At 44.8% G+C, this 18003-nt stretch overlaps 1 protein-coding gene across 1 annotated transcript in view; it reads left to right on the top strand.

Annotated features, from left to right (window-relative positions):
• LOC308156826 (receptor-type tyrosine-protein phosphatase S-like) overlaps positions 1–18003 on the top strand; it is a gene marked incomplete at its 5' end in the record, with an annotated part of 165722 nt that overhangs the window by 116188 nt on the left and 31531 nt on the right. The window contains 4 exons of the mRNA XM_080530268.1: positions 838–982; positions 10144–10464; positions 13229–13422; positions 17223–17340. Of these exons, the coding sequence (XP_080386394.1) occupies positions 838–982; positions 10144–10464; positions 13229–13422; positions 17223–17340 (778 nt within the window). The remainder of the gene's footprint in view (positions 1–837; positions 983–10143; positions 10465–13228; positions 13423–17222; positions 17341–18003) is intronic.

The following is an 18003-nucleotide window of genomic DNA, read 5'->3' as shown; positions in this document are numbered from 1 at the left end:
ACATTAGAATGTAGACATTAGAATGCAGACATTAGAATGCAGACATGCAGACATTAGAATGCAGACATTAGAATGCAGACATGCAGACATTAGAATGCAGACATTAGAATGTAGACATTAGAATGTAGACATTAGAATGTAGACATTAGAATGCAGACATTAGAATGCAGACATTAGAATGTAGACATTAAAATGTAGACATTAGAATGTAGACATTAGAATGCAGACATTAGAATGCAGACATTAGAATGCAGACATTAGAATGTAGACATTAGAATGCAGACATTAGAATGTAGACATTAGAATGTAGACATTAGAATGCAGACATTAGAATGCAGACATGCAGACATTAGAATGCAGACATTAGAATGCAGACATGCAGACATTAGAATGTAGACATTAGAATGTAGACATTAGAATGTAGACATTAGAATGTAGACATTAGAATGCAGACATTAGAATGCAGACATTAGAATGCAGACATTAGAAGGCAGACATTAGAATGCAGACATTAGAATGCAGACATGCAGACATTAGAATGCAGACATTACAATGTAGACATTAGAATGTAGACATTAGAATGCAGACATTAGAATGTAGACATTAGAATGCAGACATTAGAATACAGACATTGAGCAGAAGCGTCCATGTACAGGAGGTCACCAGGTCAGAAGGTCGTTGATACAAGATATTTCCTGTTTCCATGGGAGAAGCATGATTGGTTTCTAAAATAGAAACCTAACTTTACCTTGAGCTTAGAGGCTAGCTTTGAGATGCGGAACAAAAGCAATCGAAGACGAAAGCACGGCTTCACTCCTCCTCTTCCTCCACCAACAGATCACTAAGACCTTCGGCCCCTCCGCCTCCTACGTGGTGGACGGCCTGCGAGCCAACGTGGAATACCACTTCACTCTGGCCGCCATTTCCAACAAAGGCATCGGAGCCTTCACCAACGAAATTACCCAGAAAACCTTGCAAGCCAGTATGTAGCCCTTTTTTGCTCTCCTCTCCTTGTGTCTTCTCTGTTGGGTGGTGGGAGGGTGGGAAGGAGGTCTTGGGGGGGTTTCGTGTGTTTGTGACTTTTGGGGGACCTTTACTCAAGCAGATGTTTTTGTGAGGATATGGATTTGCTTTCTGGCTCCAGGGTTTTTTTTAACCAAAGGAATTAAAAATAGCGACGTTTCCACTATTTGCTTTGATACCGAAGTTAATCGTCACCTAAGAAACTGTGTGAAATGTGTTTTATTTGAACTTACTCGAAGGTTCAAAGCTGATACCGTTTTCTTTGCAGCTAAAGCACCAGTCGCTCTTTAAAAAATGTCATCTAATGTTTTATGCCACATGACAAATGATGATTTCTCCCCCCCGAAGACTTCAATGTAACAACGATTTAACTTGATTTTTTTGTGTGTGTCTCATGAACTATGACATTCACATTATGTGTTTATCTAGAGGATAGGGGTGGGTCAAGTCAAAGTGTCATACTGTTTTAAGTCAATGGCTTTTTAACGACTCTTTTTACTCTTTTGATTTCATTATTTTTCCCACCTTGGTCGTGTCACCGGTGCTAACGATGATGCAGTTTAATCCCACGTTGTCAAGAGAAAAAAACGGTCAATGTGAACAGAACAAAGTTCACACCAGTTGTTTCTTTATTTTCATTTCACTTTCACTGTTCATGTTTGGTTTTCTTTTGTCAACAGCAAGTGCACTCTCTCTCTCTCTCTCTCTCTCTCTCTCTCTCTCTCTCTCTCTCTCTCTCTCTCTCTCTCTCTCTCTCTCCCACGTGACTGAGACACAAAAAATGTCACCCCCCCCCCCCCCCCAATAACTGCCATGGCTTTCTGCTGAACCGTGGGTAGACCATAGTGAGGGAGGGGGGCGGGCGTAGAGGAATCAGGTATCAGAGGACAGACAGCAAATCCATCCAATCAGCACACGCCCACGTCCTCCATTCGTTCCAGCAGATCAACAGTCTTGTATTTTTTACAGATGCTTAGTTAGGAACATCTAAACATCTAAAATATTGAAACTCCCGCCTGCTAAAAATAATCTGTCTGCTAAGAATGAAGTGACATCATAATAGGCAGGAAAGTTTGTTTTGAGGGCTACTTAAGCAATATCACACGAGAGGGAGTGCTGTTATACTGAATATCAGCACGGCTGTGATTCGGTCGTAGGTACGAGGCCGCTGATATTCAGTATAACAGCACGACCTCGAGTGTGATATTGCTTTTATACAACAGTTCTACAGCGCCATTTATTAGTTAACAGTAATAACCGACAACAGATTATGATTTGTTTGTTTATTTAATCATTTATTTTGGCTCCGTCAACAAAAAATTGTTCCGCAACTGGACTGTTGCCTAGTAACCTGAACACAAACATCTGCAGGCTAGCTACGTTGTATTAACGGTCATTTCGGAGTGATACATAATAGTTAAAAGTCCCAGTGCTGTTATACTGTATATCGGCACTGATGGAATGCCTCTTGTCCAATCAAATTACTTGGTCGGAACTAACTGTTGTATAAAACTAATCGTTTTTATTTAATTGTGATTCAGTGCTGGCTCATCTGTTGGAATTATCAGTCAGGATATTAAACGCACATGGTCTCCTGACCATTAGTGGATTAGATTAGATTAGGGCAGCTTTTGTGTGTACGCTCGCACAATCTACACACAACGTCTGCATTGTGTTTCCACTATCAAGTATCACGCACATCACATGTAGTCGATCACACCGCTTCCATTAATTTGATCGTGTACATACACAGTGGCATGCATGATTGTATCATGTCTTATCACATTAAAACCGTGAGGTCGGTTTGCTTTTGTCCTCTGTCAGATTCCTGGGATGTTAAAACCTGATAGATACATTGACTGGAATTGGCCGTAGGGAAGCCATGGCAGTGGGCAGAGGGGGACCTCCCCTTTAACACGTTTTCTGTTTTCCACCAGTTGCAAATTGTTTTCCCGTATCCCAGGTGGTGGGGGTGCGGGGGGGTGCGGGGGGGGGGGGGTTGAGATAATAACCACGTCACGATTATTTCTGTTAGTTGGTTTGGGGGGGCCCAGTGGCTACTCTGACAAGTGCATTGAGGGGGACACCAGTTGCATGTAACAACACTCCCCCCCCTGTCCCCCAGGGGGCGCTGTTGAGACTCTTTATCACTGCATCCTCCTCCTTGATCAATGGCCACAACCAGGCATGACCACCCAACCTGTTATATGTCCGTCCATCCCTCCAAACCCCCCCATGTCTGTCTCTTGCGTGTCTCTCTAGTGTGTGTGTGTGTGTGTGTGTGTGTGTGTGTGTGTGTGTGTATGTCTGCTTGTGTCTGTATGTTGCTGTGTGAGTGAGTCCCCCTTACCCTCTCCTCTGTCTTGCATTTGCGTTTTCTGGGACGGTAAGCTGCAAGCTGGACTGGAGGCGGATACACTACCGCTCTCTGTGTCTGTTCCATCCCTCCATCCCTCCCTCCCTCCCTCCCTCCCTCCCTCTGTCTGTCACTTGTTCCCCTACTGGAATGGAACAAAAAAACGCTCCTCTCCTTGGAATGGCTTGACATCACCTCGCTTACTTGTTGCTTCCTTCTTCCCTCTATTTCGTTTGAGAGTTTGCGATTTTTTTAGTTTTAGGGTTGTTGTTTTTTTGTTTTCTTTTATTGTTTAAAAAAAAAAAAAAAGCATATGGCTCACATCACATCCAGGAAGCAGCTCTGCCACATGTTTATGCTATCTGTCGGGTTCTATTGTGACCCCCCCCTCCCCCCCACCCCCCACCCCCCAAGTTCAATGCAGCTATCACAACAAGCTACAGCAGTACAGCACCTAGCGATAGCGATAAGCAAGAGGTGAGCGCATATCCTATGTCCTCAGGCTACATTTCAACTCCTTGCTTGAGCCGAGGGTCTTCTTTCTTTCAACTCCTTAGCTCCCTAGGGTCCAGGGGGGTACCTCTACCTCTATACTCTCTTAGCCCTTGGCTGCGCATACCTGTATCCCTCCTCCTCGACTACTGTAGGTGTCAAAAACAGAAAAACAGCCAGCAGGTCTTCATCACAGAGGTCAGGAAAGGTTTACAGACTCAAATACAGACTCCAAACTGTTGGAACTGTTTCACACCCACATTAAACCAAACAACAACAACAAAAACACACAAAAAACAAAACATGATCTTATGGATGTACCTCTGAGGTAAGTGTTTGTTTGTTCGGCACAGGAGCTCCAGTCTGCCGTAGCCCATAGCAACGACGTCCCCGCCGTGACCCACATAGCAACATAGCGCCGTACGCGATCGGCAACCATACGTTTTCATTTCCATAAAGTCCCAAAAGACGAGAGAAGAAGAAGAAAAAAAAGGCGTACAGGATGACTCGGCGGTTAAATATTAATTCAATACGTCTGTTTGGTTGGTTGAGGGTTTCACGTATACACACACATAGAGATACCTCCCAAACAGCAACAACACAGGAGACACGTGAGCACGTAATGCTGAGTGGCAGTGTTGGAGGCAGATGTGTGTCAGTCACACTGTCAGTCACATCTTAACACTAGAACAGCCATAGGTGGGGTCAAAGTTATATCTTTGCACTCGATCACATTTCAGGACCTTCCTTTCATGACTTTTCCTAGATATGTGCGTTCTACCACCCCAGTATCCTTACATTTTCAAAATCACCTCAGGTTAAGCTAGTATGAAGCTATTTTGCTATTTTTCTATGTAGGAGGCAGGCTAATTTACAAGACGGCGCCAACTAGTGGTCGTTGTGTGTACATACCACCTTCCCATTGTAAAGACTGTGGTCATTTGACCCGCCGAGGCGGCTCTTATAGTAGGTACAGCAGGCACGGCTGTTCTAGTGTTAAAGCGCCTGTCTACTAGCAGGAGGACAAAATAACAACGGCGCAACCAGGAAGTAGGGAAGGAAATGAGCGCGTGTGTCTCCGCCTGCTCTAAATCACAAACCCAATGATCACGTTGTGATCGAGCGTTACAAAGGGGTGAGGCGTTCTGCCTGTAGCTCTGTACTGAGAGAAGACGTACGACCACCGGCCTAGTCCACTGGCCCTTATATCTCCCCCTCCCTCCCCCTCCCCCTCCCTCCCCCTCCCTCCCTCAGCTAAGAATCCAATTACCTCAGCGCCGCACTTCCAGACAACCGTCATTATAAACACACACCTCACTGGAGCAGTATGAGATTGCTAGCTGTACACACACTCACGCACACACTCACGCACACACACACACACATACACACACATACACATGCACACGCACACATACACATGCACACGCACACTCAAACAAACACATTCAGGCAGGCCCTCGGTATAATGAGGAAGCGTTGTTTACCACAGGGTCGACTGGCCCAGCTGCTCACACACACACACACACACACACACACACACACACACACACACACACACACACACAAACATTCAGATGTGTCTTAAACACTAATGACATGTTAGAGAGATAAAACCGGAGACACAAAGGAAAACAGAAAACAGAAAACACACGACAAACATTTCAGCCCAGATCCGACCCGGCACCCGACCCCTAACCCCCCCCCCCCTCCCTCGCGTTACTGCTGCAGACTGGACCTCTTTGGCCAACAAGTGAAGTGAAACGAAAGACTATTTATTCATCTATCCTCTCCTGTATGTTATCTCTCTGGTACAAATGTCCCTCGCAGAGGAGGGTGAAGTGTGTTGTTCTGTTCAGTCAGTCAGCGCGGGAGAACCAGGGGGCCTCGTCTTCACGGAGACCACTCCACTGCCACGAAGGCCCCAGTCATACCCCCCACTGTGAAGGAGTCTGTCCCCCCCCCCCCTCCCGATTCGATTCTGCAACCTGCAACGTTCAACTGTTGCCGCTAGGAAACACACTTAACATCTGATTTAAGATCTGTAATTTCCCCCTAACCCCTAAACCCTAAACCGCTCAATTGGATGAGCCAACTTTATTTGAAATGAAAAAAAAAAGGGAAAATTCAAAAAAAGATGTATTCCTTACACTTCCTGTTCTCCTGACCAATCACAGTGGGGCGGGGTACAAACATTCCTGTCACTGGCCCCCTCCTGTGAGCAGCAGTGCCCCCCCCCCCCCCCTAAAGACGAGGCCCCGCGGGGACACCCCCGCCCTAGTCAGCCCAGATGAGACACCGAGGCTACCCTGTACGAGACGCAGACGTTCAGACGCGGCCGTGGGAGGGTCCACAGGCGGCCGAGAGCCGGGAGAGAGAGCTCCCCCTTCAGGGGACGGGAGGTATAGGGCTGGACGCTGAGCGGGGGTTGGGGGGGGCAGGGGAGGGGGTTACGGGGGAGGTTTGTCGACGCAAAAGGCCCTGAGGGGACAGATTAGAATCCCATTTCATAGTGTCAGAATTCATTACACGCACAGCCGCTGGGCTGCCGGGGCAGACCTCTGGATAGTCAGGCTTTGTTACACATTCAGATTATACCTTGAAGCCGCCAGCGACCCGGCTGAGTGTTATCTCTCAAATTAAAGTGGCAGCTTCCAAATCCCTCCGTATTTAGCAAAAAAAACAAGCAGTTTAGCCCCCCACTTACAGTAATTGCGTTGGTGTTTTTTTTAAATATTTTTTTTAGATATATTGGAATGTTTGAACAAACATTGAGCATTCAACCATTTGGCAGATTAATTCCTTAATGATGACAGAATACTGCTGCCCTCTGATATTCCACGTTGATGAAAGATGAGGATTATGAAGTACAGCGCGCGCAGTGGCGGCTAGGTGGTGTTGGCTAGGCCCGCGCTCGTCGCTCATTGGCTCACCTGAAATGTTGCCGTTTTTGTGATCAGAAATCAGGTTTTTAGGTTTTTCGAATGTACACTTGGAAAGGACACTGTGTTAGTCCGACTGACGCTTACCTATTAGCTCAAGGGGCGTCATAAGAGATATCTTTGATGATATATATATAAATATAGCCTTACGTGTATGAGCTATATGCTTCATTGTTGGTGTGGAATAGCCTAAAGAAGTCGTGTTTAAACCGACATTCTCGAATCTCAACTGACTCATAAATGCTAATATTCTACTCACTCTCTAGGCTGAATGGAGCAGTAATCAGGATCTGTGGCTGTCAGTGTAGAGAGGTTGACCTTGAGCAAGAATAAGTCCTTTCAGACTAGGTTGTCAATCAACCGCCAAGCGCGTATAGTGGTGTGAAGGAGTCACGCTAGAGCTAAAGTACCGTAGGCGGTAATCATCCGCCTGTCACAAATCCCCCCGGCAACTAACCTGCCATTCCTAACAGCACACACACATCATAACAGACTTCAGATCTGACGATGATATCTACAGCCGAGACACGACTAATTATGTATCAGATCAAATAGCGTATCGTATAAAGTATTTTTCTGAGGAGATAAAAGCTTCAAAAAGAACCATCCTAAAAAAAAAAGCTTTTATAACAATAGTTTCTCTCTTTTGTTGCTGTTATAGTTCTAGTGCCCCCCATAATCCCACCGCTGGGCTTTATGGGAGATGAAGCTTACCATAACTTTGCCCCCTCTGCCTGTCATTAGTTTATCTGGTGTGAGGGGGTCTGTCTGGAACGATAGCACCAGAGGAGGGGGGAATTCTCTCCTCTCCTCTTCTCCCCCACATAGATTGAGAACTGGGCAATCACTCTTGACGGGCGAGCCGTTTGCAAAATACAATACGAGTGGTGGAGGAAAGGAAAGAGGCTGAAAGGCTGAAATCCTGTAAAAACCGTAAGTAAATAAGCCCATTGGACACATAGAAGGTTCTGGACTGTGGCTTGGCCTGTCCTATCTCATTTGTGGTGTGCCAGAACAGTCAGTCCTATCTGTTGACAGAGACAGCGGCGGCGGATCCTCTGGCCAAAAATACCCCCTTCTGTCGGTCGGTCGGTTGGTTGCTCTTGTAGAAGCTGTTTTTTTAGTGCAGTCGGTAGAGCAGTTAGACCTTTATTAACACAGCCGCGGCGGCGTAAAAATCGCCTCTCTCTCGCTGTCTGTTCGTGCGTCTGTTGGTTTCAGATGTTTTTATTTGATTTGATTTCTTCTTTTTTTTGTTTTTTGTTATTTAGTTAGTTAATGACCTAAAGCCCAGAGAAGACGATAACCCTTAAAATCATTAACGGTTATTTCCTCAACGTGTGCAGGTCCTCGATGGAAGACAAACAGAATTAAACCCAAAAAAAAACACACCGGGAAAAAACTAAAACCGTGTGAGAGATATAGCTGCAAGCGATACCCCCCCCCCCCCCCTGATATCTACCTAGGCAAAGAGGGCTATGAAATGGGATTCTCTGAGCAAAGTGCTTCACGATAAACATCAGTACGATGTCCTTGGCCTTGTGCAGACGGACCAAAACGACGTGGGTGTAGGTGTAGGTTTCCCCCAACAGCTCTCTCCCTTCGCCTCGGTCTTGTGGACTCTCTGGCCCAAGTGACAAGCATTACGAGTGTTACAGCATACTGCAGTCCTGGGGAAACAGCACTGGGCCAACTCTCTCCCTCTTAGCAACCCAAAAAGAGCCTGAAACCAAACTGCCATTCTTAATCGTAATTTTCGTAATCGTAATTCTAAACTGCCAGTTTAAAATGTACCAATCACAAAGCAGCAAGGTTTGGTTGGTTTCCATGTTTGTGTTCGTGGAGGGAGAGGGTTGTAAAGCCCACTGACTCAGAGTGTGTCTAACGCTCTGCAGTCAGGTGCTGGTTGGTAAGAAAGTCTTTAAAAAGTTAGTATTGAGGAATGCCAGGTACGTATGAGGCAGACGGTACTTTGTCTTGTGTTTTGTTTTGGAAGTTGAATGTTATTATTTTCTTTGTTTTATGCTTTAATTGCTTATTTTTCATGTTTTTTTAATGATTTTGTCATTTGGGATCCTAACGTTTTTTTTTGTTTGATTCGAGTCACCCGGGTTTCAGATACCAGAAACATTCATTTTCCAGCACACCGCTTCAATTAAGTTTGTTTTGTTTTGGGAATGAACGCAACACTGTTTGTTTTCTGTTGTGTTTACCTGTGAATTTGATTTCATAATTTGTTCATGATTTCTTTCCTCTTATGTTGATTGCTTTTTTTCTTTCGATCAATTCATTTTTAGTTTCAGCTTATTCCGACACGATTACAGATTAATTAACACTGTAATAATGAACTGGCCTTGTTGTCACCCAAAGACAGTGAATTAATTCAAAGGAATGTTTTTGTAGAGAGAGAGAAGGACTTCTTCACTTAGAATAGAAGCAGGCTCACTCACTATCTCTCCTCTTATCCTTTCAATGCCAAATCACTCCTCGCACACTCGCTCGCACACTCGCTCGGCAAGCACAAGCTGTAAGAGCTGTGTGCAGATTAGACGAGGGCTTTTCATTTTTGATTTAGAAGTTCACAGACGTGTAGGTTCTGATATGTTTCGGATAGCGGCTCCACACAACAGTAAATAAACCCCAGCCGCCCGCAACAGCTATTCTACAATTACAATTATATAGTATATATATCTAAAATACCCACTCTGTTACTTTTCGAGTGACCACATACACATACTGAAAAAATAATGGCACCTCTGAGCTGTAGCCATAGCTACAGACTTGACTGAGAGGTGAGGGGTTCTTCATCTTTATAAATCGATAGCGAGGGTGTGGATGGCAGGGTCGGACAGGCGAGGATCATATACTGTAGCTGCTGTGGTCTCTCACAAAGCCGCTGACAGCTGACAGACTCTGTGGTGTCACCAGGCTAGAGAAGAAGGAGAGTTACACTGACATATAGCCTGATGTCTAAAAGGAAACGGCACAGTATCTCACACAGGGGCAGACGGCCATTTTGTTTCATTATTATTGCCACGCACGTGAGGTGTTGTGTCTTATTCCGTTTTTACATTTTACATTCTCCATTTGCCTGACGGGTCAGTCTTTCTTTTGCCGTTTTTAATTATTTTGTGTTTTTTAATCAAATTATGAGTTCTGTTCTCCTTTTGTTATTATTTTGAGTTTTTTTTTTTTATCGTTTTTTATCATTTTCTTTATCTCTCCCATCTTTTTTGTTTTTTGTTTTTCACCCCTTTCCCCCCCCCTTCCTCCTCCTCCTCCTCCTCCTCCTCCTCCTCCTCCTCCTCCTCCTCCTCCCCCCTCGCCCAGAACCCTCCGCCCCCCCTCAAGACATTAAGTGCAGCAGCTCCAGTTCCACCACCCTGCTGGTAAGTTGGCGCCCCCCGCCTGTGGAGAGTCAGAACGGCGCCCTGGCGGGTTACCGGGTCCGCTACCAGGTGACGGCGGGTGGGCCCGAGGAGGGGGGGGGGGAGCCCCCCATGGAGGAGCCGGCCGTGGCGCCCACCGCCGGCCAGGTGCTGCTGCAGAAGCTGGAGAAGTGGACGCAGTACCGCGTCACGCTGGCCGCCTTCACCCACGTCGGCCCCGGGCCGGAGAGCGAGCCGCTGACCTGCCGCACCGACGAGGACGGTACTGAGACTACGTCTGATTGGCTGACTGAGTTTATCTTTAAGCTTATGAGTTTGTGTCTTAGTTTAAGGGAGTTCGTGTCTTAGTTTAAGGGAGTTAGTTTAAGGGAGTTCATCATGTCTTAGTTTAAGGGAGTTCGTGTCTTCGTTTAAGGTAGTTAGTTTAAGGGAGTTCATCATGTCTTAGTTTAAGGGAGTTAGTTTAAGGGGGTTCATGTCTTAGTTTAAGGGAGTTCATCTATTAGTTTAAGGGAGTTCATCTATTAGTTTAAGGGAGTTCATCTATTCGTTTAAGGGAGTTAGTTTAAGGGAGTTCATCATGTCTTAGTTTAAGGGAGTTCGTGTCTTAGTTTAAGGTAGTTAGTTTAAGGGAGTGAGTTTAAGGGAGTTAGTTTAAGGGAGTGAGTTTAAGGGAGTTAGTTTAAGGGAGTTAGTTTAAGGGAGTTAGTTTAAGGGAGTTAGTTTAAGGTAGTTAGTTTAAGGGAGTTAGTTTAAGGGAGTTCATCATGTCTTAGTTTAAGGTAGTTCATCGTGTCTTAGTTTAAGGGAGTTAGTTTAAGGTAGTTAGTTTAAGGGAGTTAGTTTAAGGGAGTTCATCATGTCTTAGTATAAGGTAGTTCATCGTGTCTTAGTTTAAGGGAGTTAGTTTAAGGGAGTTAGTTTAAGGGAGTTAGTTTAAGGGATATACATTTGGGTAATTTAATGAAGATTTAAATCAAGGATTCACTTAATGGAGGGTTGTGTCTTTGTGGATGCTTCTGAGCCAAAAGGAGCCAGAATGAATGCCAAGGAGTTAGTCAAACAGGGGCACACCTCCTAGTCAAACAGGGGCACACCTCCTAGTCAAACAGGGGCACACCTCCATAGCCCATGAACATAAGGCTGTTTTTGGCTAAATTAAAGCTAAATATTTTGTCAGAAAAAGATAAATTGATTGATGTTACGTAATATTCAAATATATACAAATATACATACATATTATGTTTAAGGAAATGGTTAGGAAGTAAACAATTTGCAATAAACTTCTATGTGTATTTGTATGTCTACAATGATACGAGAGATGCAATCAAAAATAGTCTTTGGAAATATTAGTCTGGAAGAATACGATTATGTTGTGTGTGTATTATGTATGATGTATCTCCTGATGGCTCATTATGGAGATGTTCTAGTTCAGGGGCGTAATCACATGGATAATTCACAAAACATACACACAGACATGCACTGTGTCATGCCCGCTTACATTAACAACTGACAAATACAGAATCACAAGTTACATGAACGTAAAAGTCCTTCCTTTTAATTGAAGGTTACACCACTGTTCTGCTATGCCACTGATCACTGTCTGCTAAAGCTAAAACTCTATTAAACTATTAAACTTGACTGATTAAGAACTACTGTGATCTGCTGTATTACTGGGACATGAGCTTTCCTGATTACATCTATAATAATAATAATAATCTATTTATATCCATTTGGCTGACGCTTTTATCCAAAGCGACTTATATACATTGCAGTGAGTGCATACATGTTTCAGTATATATGGTCCCAGCGGGAATCGAACCCACAACCGCCATGCTAGCACCACCCTAACCCCAGAGGACCAGACCTACATCTCACCCTCCTGATGGGTAGGCCTCACCTCAGGCCCACACACCCCACCCCGCGTCACCGCACAGCCAGGCCACTCAGGGGGAGGGCGGGGAGTACCGTATTTTCCGGACTATAAGTCGCTCCGGAGTATAAGTCGCATCAGTCAAAAAATGCGCCATTAAGAGGAAAAAACATATATAAGTCGCACTGGACTATAAGTCGCATTTATTTAGAAATATATTTCACAAAATCCAAGACCAAGAACAGACATTTAATTTGGAAAGGCAAGTTTATTCAACTACACAATAGCACACAGAACAACAGGCTGAATAGAAGTCTGGTATGTTAACATAACACATGAACAGTTATTCAGCAACACAATAGCATAAAGAACATACCTGGGAAGCTGAATAGGCTAAATGAACATAACAAGCCAGCGAGTCCAACAAGCAAGTTACCAGTAGGCAAGTTCACCAAGCTACCGTTTGCTTAGCTTCAACAAGCTAATGTTTTAGATCACTTCTTCAGGGGTATAGTAGCAGCATATAGTTGTCACAAGCCCAGAGCGCCCTCTGTCGGCTGTAGACGGTAATGTTTACTCCTTGGTTCATGTCAGTCAGTATGAAATTATAGATATATTGATATATAAGTCGCACCTGACTATAAGTCGCAGGACCAGCCAAACTATGAAAAAAAGCGCGACTTATAGTCCGGAAAATACGGTAGCCATGGCGATGAGTCCCCCACCCCCCCACTACACACTACACACTACACACTACACACACTGCACACTACACACTACACACTACACACTACACACCACCCACACTACACACTACACACTACACACTACACACACTACCCACACTACACACTACACACTACCCACACTACACACTACCCACACTACACACTACACACACTACACACTACACACTACACACCACCCACACTACACACTACACACTACACACACTACACACACTACCCACACTACACACTACACACACTACACACACTACACACTACACACACTACACACCATTGTGCCTCTGTTTGTTAGTCTGGTCTGGTGTCCAACTGTCATAACATAATACAATAGTCACAGACTATGTTGTGTTCCACTAACATTCTTTCTCTCCCCCCCCCCCCCCCCCCCCCCCTCCCCCCCACAGTTCCGGGGGCTCCTCCTCGGCGGGTGGAGGTGGAGGTGCTCAACTCCACCGCGCTCAAGGTGATGTGGCGCTCCCTGTTGCCGGGGCGACAGCACGGGCAGATCCGGGGCTACCAGGTGCACTACGTGCGCGTGGAGAACGGGGAGTCGCGCGGCCTGCCACTCATCAAGGACGTCATGCTGGCCGACGCCCAGGTATGTGTCTCCTGTCTTCCCATTGGTCGGTCCACACCGTAGACCAATCGTCTTCGAGACTCTCATTGGAGCTGTCCAATTACATGTTAAATGACGCCCTTCCTAAAGCTCCTTCTTTGATGTACGTAGGCCTGTGTGTGTGTGTTGGGTTTTTACGCAAAGAAAATAAGGAGATAGAGATAATAATAATAATAATAATAATAATAATAATAATAATAATAATACGTTAGACTTATATTATATAGCGCTTTTCTAGACACTCAAAGACACTTTACAAACTGAAAAGATCGAGTAGTAATAATTAAAAGAAACCAAATAAATAAATAAAAGAAAGTATAGGGGCCTAATTAAGGCAGTGCTGGGGACACATGGGAAGGGGAGACAGATGTGGTCGGTGGGGTGGTGGACGAGACCCTTTGAAAGTCGAACGACCTTCAGACATTAAAAGACGTCAGCAGACGTATGTTGCGCTGCGTGGGGTCTCGTCTCTGGAGGTCTGTCAGAAAAGTATGTTATTTCTTTCTACAGCGATATTCCTTTTTTCCGTGGCCAGAACAAATAATCAAGCCCCCGCAGCCCCCCCCCCTCCCCCTTTCTCTCTCTCCCCCCCCTCCAATATAACAACCAGAGAGCCTCCTCGAAATGTCTGATTGTCCTCCTTGTATCAAGCACACAAACTGTGCACAAAATGGCTGATTATAGTTCTCGGTTTGTCTGGGAAAAAACGCCGAAATGGGCATGAAAGCCTTTCAGAGGAGAACACGGTCTGAAAAGCTGTAATACTTAATAGACGCCAGCACAATGGAAGGCTTAACAAAGCTCCTGTCAACAATGAAGTGGAGAAGAATACAGTAAATACACAACATGTTTTCTTTGTGTGTCTGTGTGTGTGTATGTGTGTGTGTGTGTGTGTGTGTGTGTGTGTGTGTGTGTGTGTGTGTGTGTGTGTGTGTGTGTTGTAGCCTATCATCAAACATACAATTACAGCTTTTTGGACTTTGAGAAAGTGTAGACATTTATTCATGACAATCTTTTGACATATCTGTCCTTTGATGGGGGGGAACGGGGTCCCTTTTTTACAAAGTCAAGACACACACTTTCATGGTCTCTGCGTGTGCCTGTGGTGGGAATACGACTACAGTAATGTGTGTGATCGCGCTATGACTCCCGTTGACAGGCTGTTGAATGTAAAAATTAATAATAAAAAAGGTACTCTTTAGTACAGTTCTTAGTACTCTTTCTTCTCCTCTTATGAGTTAGAGTTTAAATCCATCTGACATGGAAGTAATGCACTGTTAGCTGTCTGTACAGCAACTCCCCCCCATCCCCACAACAAAATACCCCAAGACATTTACATTTACATTTTTGGCATTTAGCAGACGCCTTATTCCAAAGCGACTTACAATCAATACATTTGAATTCTAAGCAAGTGAATCATCAATCCACCAGTCGTAGCAGGAAGAGTAATCCAGCTCAGGCCCGGGGCCGTTGATAGAAGGAAAAACCGTTTCAACTGTTCTTCTTAACATGGACAAGCTCTTGACTTTCTCCCTCTCCCAACCTGTTACTGTACTCTACGCTGATGTCCTGCTAACTGTTTTATCGACATTTATCTATTCTGCATCACTGCTCGACGGGCCTCGAACACCCTTTTTCTTTTTTGGAGTCCCTCTCAAACTCCTGTTTCTTCCCTCTCTTTCTCTCTCTCTCGTTTTAAAAAAAACCCGCTTTCTCTCTCTCTCTCTCTCTCTCTCTCTCTCTCTCTCTCTCTCTCTCTCTCTCTCTCTCTCTCTCTCTCTCTCTCTCTCTCTCTCTCCTGCTTTCTGTGGGGGGGGGGGGGTTAGTGGGAAACGGACGATACAGCTGAATACGTGAGTATGGATTTCACAGAGTGTTTCGCTCGGTGTCAGTGGAGGAAAAAGCAGTTGGATATTGCATCACCCTAGCTGGTCTCCACATCGACTGTACGGGGGGAAATACTGCAGCTTACATCACCCCCTGTTTCCCAATGAGCTTTGATATAAATTGCCTTTTTAGAAGTTACACTTCAACGTATTAATCTCTCAAAGTTAAAGTAGCATAGCGTTAGCGCGCTAGCCGTCTGCAGTATTGATGTTGCGGAGTAAAGGCAGAATAGCTAATGCTTATTAGCCTGCGCTAACGATGAGGCGCCAGTGGCTGATGCAATATCTGTGGCTCCTCCTCCTCGTCGTGCCTGGTCTGGTTACTGTTGCTGTGTGCTGCTGTGTGCCACGGTGTGTGTTGTGTTGTATTGTGTTGTTGTTGTGATGTTGTGATGGTGTGTGTTGTGTTGTATTGCCTTGCATTCTTTCTTTCTTTTATTTATTTTATTTATCGTCATGGTTTTGAGTGTGTGACCTCTCGGTAATGGAGATCCCTGAAATGCAGCCCCCCCCCCCTTGTCTAATCTGTTTTGGTTACGTTATTTTGGATCGTTCTTTGGTGTAGCCTTTTTACATTCATGGTCCTCCAACTCACCGCAAGACAGTTGAAAACTAAAATGGCTGCCAACAATTTGCTTATGACATCATCCAAGTGCCCCAAACGCTCCCCCAATTGTTACATGCATGCTATTTAGATGACATCTTCAGTTCGGTGTGAAACAGTACTTACGCCCTCTCTCTCTGCCGCCATTGACCTTCCCATCTATCAACTGACCAGCTTAAAAAACTTCCTGCATTCATTAAGCCCCCCCCCCCCCCCCCCCCTACTGAAAGATTAAACAGCATTGATCCAAACCTCATCTTTCAAGAGAGACTAAGAGGAAGTAATAGCTAGCTAAAAAGCAGCTAGCACCTAGCAGGTCAGCCAGCCAGGATGCATGCAAACATCGATTAGGTTGTTCAGTTGTTTGTGAGCCATCTTGGCTAATGCCTCAAGTGAAATAGGCCATGTCCATTAGCTCCCACTCTTATACACTTATATGTCTGAAACAGACAATGCTTCAGGGAATTGCCATAGGAAACATCTTATTGGCAACAATTCAATCTACAAAGATAGTGGAGAAAATACGCTACATGGACAAAAGTATTGGGACACCCGAACCCAAACCCGATCACACCCATATGTTCTTGTCGAACTTCTCATTCCAAAACCACGGGTATTAATATGGAGTTGGTCCCACCTTTGCTGCTATAACAGCTTCCACTCTTCTGGGAAGACTTTCTGCTAGGTTTTAGAATATTATAGTTGCAGGGATTTGCTCCCATTCAGCCACAAGAGGATTAATGAGGTCGGGCAACTGATGTTGGGCGAGAAGGACTGGCTCGCAGTCTGCGTTCCAATTCATCCCAAAGGTGTTTCGATTTCGGGGTTGAGGTCAGAGCTCTGTGTGCAGGCCAGTCAAGTTCTCCCGGACCAAACTCGGCAAACCGTGTCATTATGGACCTGCCTTTGGGTATGGGAGTGTTGTCCTGCTGAAACTGGAAAGGGCCTTCCCCAAACTGTTGTTCCACAAAGTTGGAAGCGTACAATTCTCTGGAATCTCATTGTATGCTGCCTGGAGCATTAAGATGCCCCTTCACTGGAACTAAGGGGCCCAAACCATGACAACAGCCCCAGACCAGAATTGTGTCCAGATACTTTTGTCCATATAGTGTTTATTATTCAAGCATGCGATATTTAATAAGGGGCAACAGGAATGTCATAAGCAACAGGGAATCATTATGAAGCAGCTGGTTAGCTGCAAAAGGAGGTGAGCAACATCACAATTTGTTGAGCTAATGATCTGACATGTTCTTTCTTTGCGTGTCTACTTCCTGTTGTGTTTTTTGTGACAGGAAATGGTCATCGGAGGTCTCAAGCCAGACACCACCTACTCCATCACGGTCGCGGCGTACACCACCAAGGGAGATGGGGCCCGCAGCAAACCCAAACTGGTGGTGACTAAGGGGGCAGGTCAGTAACTCAGACAAGAAATGTTCATTTAACACTTAATCAGCCATGAGGGGTTCATTTGACCCCTGTGGGGAAAGAAAAGTGTTATATCTTTGCACTTGATCAAATTTCAGGACCCTCCTTTCATGACTTGTCCTAGATATGTGCGTTCTACCACCCAGTATCCTTACATTTTTAAAATCACATCAGCATAAGCTAGTATAAAGATATTTTGCAGTTTTTCTGTGTAGGAAGCAGGTTAATTTACAAGCAGCCAACTAGTGGTCGTTGTGTGTAAGTAGCAGCTTTCCATTGTAAAGACTATGGTCATTTAACCCCCAAGGCGGCTCTTATAGTAGGTAAAAAAGGCACAGCTGTTCAGCAAGCTGTGTTAAGCAAGCTTTTATACAACAGTTCTACAGCACCATTTATTAGTTAACAGTAGTAAGCGACAACAGATTACGATTTGTTTGTTTATATAATCATTTATTTTGGCTCCTCCAACAAAAAATAGTTCCGCAACTGAACTTCAACTGGACTGTTGCCTAGTAACCCGAACACAAACAATAGAACACCTGTGCGGCGGAGTGATACATATAGTCCCAGTGCTGTTATACTGTATATCGGCACTCATGGAATGCCTCTTGTCCAATCAAATTACTTGGTCGGAACTAACTGTTGTAT

This window comes from Nansenia antarctica (genome assembly GCF_963989245.1).
Source record: "Nansenia antarctica genome assembly, chromosome: 1".
NCBI classification, from domain to species: domain Eukaryota; kingdom Metazoa; phylum Chordata; class Actinopteri; order Argentiniformes; family Microstomatidae; genus Nansenia; species Nansenia antarctica.
The sequence above is the reverse complement of the archived record's forward strand: the minus strand, read 5'-3'. Positions and strand labels throughout refer to the sequence as shown.